Source organism: Pholcus phalangioides, unplaced genomic scaffold, assembly GCF_987345545.1.
Source record: "Pholcus phalangioides strain wild (caught in Gottingen) unplaced genomic scaffold, Ppha-v1.0 ptg000008l_1, whole genome shotgun sequence".
In the NCBI taxonomy this organism is placed as follows: Eukaryota; Metazoa; Arthropoda; class Arachnida; order Araneae; family Pholcidae; genus Pholcus; species Pholcus phalangioides.
This window is the reverse complement of record NW_028301601.1, coordinates 62,291,162-62,297,430: the sequence shown is the minus strand read 5'-3', so window position 1 is coordinate 62,297,430 and position 6,269 is coordinate 62,291,162. Positions and strand designations below refer to the sequence as shown.

General features: G+C 30.9%; 1 protein-coding gene across 2 annotated transcripts in view; it reads left to right on the top strand.

Annotated features, from left to right (window-relative positions):
* The first annotated feature begins 5,176 nt into the window (after positions 1-5,176).
* The window catches only part of KCNQ (KCNQ potassium channel), a 258,735-nt gene continuing 257,642 nt past the window's right edge, over positions 5,177-6,269 (top strand). Inside the window, exon 1 of one of the 2 annotated variants that reach the window (XM_089235148.1) lies at positions 5,177-6,134. In XM_089235148.1, coding sequence (XP_089091274.1) covers positions 5,542-6,134 — 593 coding nt within the window. In that variant the 5' untranslated portion in view covers positions 5,177-5,541. The remainder of the gene's footprint in view (positions 6,135-6,269) is intronic. The other variant, XM_089235147.1, reaches the window with a different exon arrangement.

The following is a 6,269-nucleotide window of genomic DNA, read 5'->3' as shown; positions in this document are numbered from 1 at the left end:
GAAATATAAGCAGAAATTCAAGGACCATTTCCTAAAACCTTTTATTCTACAAAGAGCTGAATAAGCAAAAAATCGGAGAGAAAAGAAACCTAAAAACGAGTGACAAAAAGAATTTTGTGGTTTCACTCAAACACAACCGACTGGTTCGCTAAGAAAATTAAGTTTTTCACCACATTTCAGAGCAAATCCCATTAGAGTGAGTTATCGCCCTACTTCAACCATCCCATGCTTCCCGATGTAAACAAATATCACAAAATATCCGAAACCTCAAGACACACATCAGATATTTCTCTACACACTCTCATGTGTTTTTTTCCCCCAATACGAAACAACTTCATTTTTGATTATTTTTTTTTTTACTAGCTAATATCGCGATCTGGACCACTGTTCGTCGTCGCATTGGGCAAGGAAAGGCCAATACTGCGACTGACTTCTTGGTCAAATGGAAGAGAAATGATGCTAAGAATCCTTATTGAGCCCTTCGACAAAATTTAGTCAATCAACACTTATTGGATGACTTCGGAATTTATGAAATTTGATAATGAAAAATTTTCCAAATGAGTCGTTTCAAAATTTATCAAATCGCGTAATTTATTTTCAAATTTATTGATCGAGTTATTTCCAAGTTTATTGAAAATTCTGAGTGATGCATTTATTTTTTTTGGGATTATATTAAAAACATGTCGGATAATAATCATTTATTGAATTCAAAAATCATCAAATATTATCATAAACATTTCATGACTTGAGAATTTATTAAACAACAATTATAGGATGAGTTCAAAATTAATCAAATAATTTAATGACTTCAAATTTATTAATTTTGGTAATTAAACATTTATTAAATGAGTTATTTCAAAACTTACTGAATTTATTATTACAAAATCTATTGAATTTATTATTACAGAATCTATTGAATTCATTATTACAAAATCTATTGAATTCATTATTACAAAATCTATTGAATTTATTATTGCAAAATTTATTGTATTTATTATTGCAAAATCGTAACATTTATTAATACAACATTTATCAACTGATTTATTTCAAAATTTATCGAACATTTTAATGGCTTCAAAATTTTTCAATCAACTATCATTGAATAACTTCATGGTTTATGAAATAACTCTGTGGTTAAAATTTGTCAAATGATTTTTTAAATGAACTTTAAATTTATCAAATAAGTTTTCTCCTTTCAAAATTTATTATATAATTTAGACAAAAATTTAATGAATATAATATGAATATAATCAAATAATTATGTTTACGCAATTTGGAACGAATCAGATGATGACCATTTCCCGTTGAAGAAATATTTTACAATACATATTTCCATTACCAGAACAATTATACGAGAAATTGGAAATGAAATTTGAAATATTCCCGTTTCGAAGGAATTTCAATGAAATAAATGAAATTCTAAGCAATTTAATGAGCGAATTAATTAAATGTCAATCGAAACGTTTATAATAACCTCATTAAAAGTAATGAGGTTGGAATGTCTGCCTGAAACAAAACTTACGGAATTTCCCCTGCATTCCAATCATTTGGGATGTAACGTCATATTTTGAATTCTGGAATAGTTATTTCCTATTTTTCTAAATTTTATTAGAGTGAAGTAAAAAAAAAAATAGTGTAAAAATCAGTAAATCATTAAAAATTATCAATAATAAACGAAACATATTATTAAAAACTATTAAATAATGAAAAGGTAATAAGGAAAATGAAGACATCAAAAATAAGATGAAAAAGGGAAAAAATAAAACGAATAATAACTTGTATGTACATGGAATCAAATATTAAAGTAATTAGAAAAATATTAAAGAAATGAGAAAAATAGTAAGAGATTTGAACAATGGAAGAGAAGGGAAAAAAATGAAATAACGAAAAAAAGACGGAAAAATTTGAATAAACAAGAAAGATAATTAATATAATTTAGACAGATATCATAACAAGTGAAAAAGAAAAGCGCTAAAAGCTACAAAAAGAGAAAAAATGAAGAATTAAGAAAAAAAAAAATAACACTGGAATGAAAAATTGTGCGAAAAAAAATTAAATGTGAAATAAGAAATATTAAAAATTTGGAAGAAAAAAAAGGCAAAGAAAATTTCAAAAATATATAAAATAAAAAATTATTTAAAAAAGGATAAATTAATAATCAAAAGTACGCAAAAAATAAAAACATTCAAAGGTGAAAAAAATTCGAGAAAAACATACATCAAATCTATGAATAAGATATTTACAATATAAATTATTAAATTATTTGGAAAAAATAAAAATGAATAAAAATTTGGGGGGAAAATAGATAAGAAAGAAATGGGAAAAAAATTGATGAAATAAGGCAAAAATTATTAATAAATAATTTTAAGAATTTAAATGTATTTAAAATATTGAATTTAAAATCGAAAAAATCGAAAAGGTAAGAAATATTTAAATAAAAATTTACACATAATTCTAAAATAATCAGATGGTGATGGGACTAAAACTAACAATTCCGTTCGTTATTTCCAGATTATGAGATACATAATCTGATATAATACTAGATAAATATCTTAAAAATATTCAAATAATTATGTTTGCGGAATTTGGAATGAATCAGATGACGACCATTTCGCATTGGAAAAAATAGTTTATAATATATATTTCCATTATGAGAACAATTATACGAGCAATTGGGAATGAAATTTGAAATATCCCCTTCTCAAGGAATATAAAATTCTTGGCAATTTAATGAGGGAATTAATTAAATGTCAATCGAAACGTTTATAATAACCTCATTAAAAGTAATGAGGTTGGAATGTATTTCTGAAACAAAAACTTAGGGAACTTGCACTACATTTCAATCATTTGGAATTATTAAGCAGAAGGGAGAAAATTAGAAGAAAAATGCTTGAAAAATATTACATAAACTAAATTAATGATAAATACCGATAATATATTTTTTAAATTTCTAAAAAATAGCCTTGGTTACATTAGTTCCAGCCATCGTATCCAAAAAAAAATACCATGGTGTAGTGATATGGTCAACCAAATGAGTCAGATCATATTTATCTATTCATTTTTAATTTCATCTCTTATTATTTGTAAAGCATCTTCACGTTTCACGTTACTTCTTTTTCCAATTTCTTATCTCTCACTTCTTTTCAATAATTTCATTTTTTTATTATACAATTTCCGCTATTTTTTCATTTTTTTAGTGAATCGATTTTGTTTGTCCAAAGTTAATTTTCGCTGAAATTTATAGATTAGAAATCAAACAACACGATGTTTGTTTATTTCCAAATTTGTATTTTATCCCTTTATAAAAATTGGTTGAGTTTCGATGTAACGAAGTGGCTTTGTCTGTTCAAAAAAGTCGTGAAAAATGAAATATTTATACAAATTCAAGAAAAATATTAGCGTTTTGGCAAATTTTTGTTTTAGAAGAACTTGAAACTACCTAATCAAATAGTTCTTTAAACACTGAATAGCTTAATCATAAGACCAGCCCTATTTTTATTTGCATTTAAAATTGATAATAATCTGAAGCTCGCATGATGTATTATGTCGAAATTAACAAGAAAGTAATGAGAACGAAAATTAAAAACGAACAAAAACGATGAGCAATTATAGTCCTCCGACGACGAGATGAATTTTCGCTGCGTCATGTCACGTCACGTCGGATGATTTTATTCAATTTTTTTTGGTAAAACGATTGCACATCGAGAAAAGTTCGTCAGTGGCTGAGCTTTCACGATTGGCATGTCCTTCTAGGATAAAATAGAATCGTTTGACGTGACACGACGTGCCGCAGCCAAATCTCATCTCGTGGTAGGAGGACTATATTCGCTCTATCGCGTAAAGTGCACAAAATTAATTATAAAAAAAAAATATAATTAACGGATTAATAGGCACTATGTGGTTTGCATATGTTTAACAAGATACATAGCAGTGCCACTGCATAGAAAATAAACTGTAAGTTAATTCGCTGAGTTAATTACACTATTTTGTGTTAGGTATTTCAATTATTATAAAATTCTTAAATTCCAATTTCTTTTCTTTTTTTTTGAATTCATAAATATTTCACGGATTTCTCAAACAAGAATCGGTATCTTGCTGCATGATTTCGTTTTGATCATAAAAAGTTATGCAAGCATTATTTAATTATTTAATCGATATAATCAGATCATTATTTAACCTTCTAATATCCCGTGTGTATTTGAATATAAATGTCAAATGAATGGTGGAAAAACTCATTTTTACAATATTTTTTTCAATATTATAGTGTATCTTAAGTGTCACTTCCTTACAAAATACGGATACATAAGAACAATTCCTTTTTGTTTAGAATAAGTCGGCGTAAATTTTGCGAGAGCTGCTGAAATTTTACGTGGTTAGAGATTTTTAAAATCGCGCCGAATTGAGGGGATCCGAATTAACATTCAAGGTGACAACGCGAGATTTCATCTGCTTAAAAATGACAGTTAAATAAAGGCAATCGGTACATTTTGCTTTTAATTAACTATTTTATGATGTTAAATATCCATGTGATTTAATGAAATTGCTATGTTCATGAATTATTTCAATTAGAAATTCGCTTACAGCATTATTTTGCATCCACATTTGCGAGAGAAAATTTCAATATGGGGATGAAGGTCACATGCCATTAAGTAACGTGGAATAAATATTCTGTGGCATCTTCTGATATGATGTCTCTCTTAAGTTCATTTATAAGTTATTCGATAAGTTTCAATGTGAGATGGAAAATTCTCAGAGCATAATTTTCAAAAATACCATAAAAATTGCACGTTATAAATTATTATTTAATTATATTAAAAAATAGATTTCGTCTCACGTCACGTGCTATAGATAAGCCACAATATCTTGTTATACGAGATACGAAATCGATAAAAATTCAATGACGGAAAAAAACACAGCGTTTGTATCTACCGGTTATTTTTAGAAGACGGAAATTATGATAATATCTTCATTAACGTTATTTTTCCGCCAAACGCGCGATAAAAAAAAAAGCACATGGGAAAAAATTACAATAAAAGGGTTTCGAGAATTTATGACATGAATATTTTACACGTAATTTCCATTTACTGCCGTGAAAGTATCAGAAAATAAAAATGAGTGAAAAGAAACGGGCGTGGGGACTCACAAACACACACACACGCATTCTCAAGAGTTTGTATGTTGGCGATTACTGGCGGCATGAAAGTTTCCGGGACTGGCGACCGAGTTTCCTGAGCAAAAACCGGGGAAATGAGGAATCGTGAGAGTGAGCGAGAGGAGAATCGCTCTCTCTCTCTCTCTGAGAGAGTGAGTGGCACACATATTACATGCCGGAGAAAATAATAACCAAAGAGTGAGAGAGAGAGAGAGAGAGAGAAGAGCATATATAGCAGCAATAATAATAATAATCACCATAAAAAAAAAAAATAGTCTCCATGGAATACAAAAAGAGACAAAATGGAAAAATTTCGCGTGCGCAGGTTCTGACAGCGTCCACCACCGACACCACCATCAACATCATCATCGTCATTGCGAGGGAAAGAAATGAAGCTTGTTTTTGTCTCTGTGTCTATGGTGATGTCAGTGAAAACTGCCAACTCCTCCTCCTCCAACTCTTCGGTCCGTGCAACTTCCACCAGCTTCGGCAGCGAAACGGCCACAGGCAAGAAGTCGTGTAATGACCTTTACCATCACCACGACCAGCAGCAGCAGCAGCCGCGATCATCACGTGTATGTGGCAGATTGCCAGTGCACGCTGGCGTTGGTTCCCCGTCTGTCATGTCCAGCAGCATGTCGAGCTCGAGATCTGGCGGTGGTTGTGGTGAGGTCCAAGTCGCCTTCATCGAGCTCATAGACCTGGGCGGTAAGTTTGAAGACAGTCGCTCGCCCAAAGTACGCTTCGGTTGTGGTGGCGGTGGTGGTGGTACGTCGTCGTCGTCGAAAGATCGTCAGATGACTGGTAAAGGGGACGATTCGTACTATTCTGGGGATTCGAACGCGCGCGTCAATTTGCTCGGACGTCCTGTCGAATCTAGGAAGAGCCGGAAGGACCAGAAACGCCGTAGGTTGCAGCAGCAGACCCACAACTTCCTGGAGCGTCCGAGAGGATGGAAAGCGCTGACCTATCACCTGTCCATGTGAGTTATTTTATGCATATGCTGTTTACCCATCATGAAAGTAGCTTAGCATAATCATTTCATATAATTTTAGAAATGCAAAAATTTGTAGAAATATGCGAAAGTGTCCCTTTTTTGTGTGTGAATAGCAATATT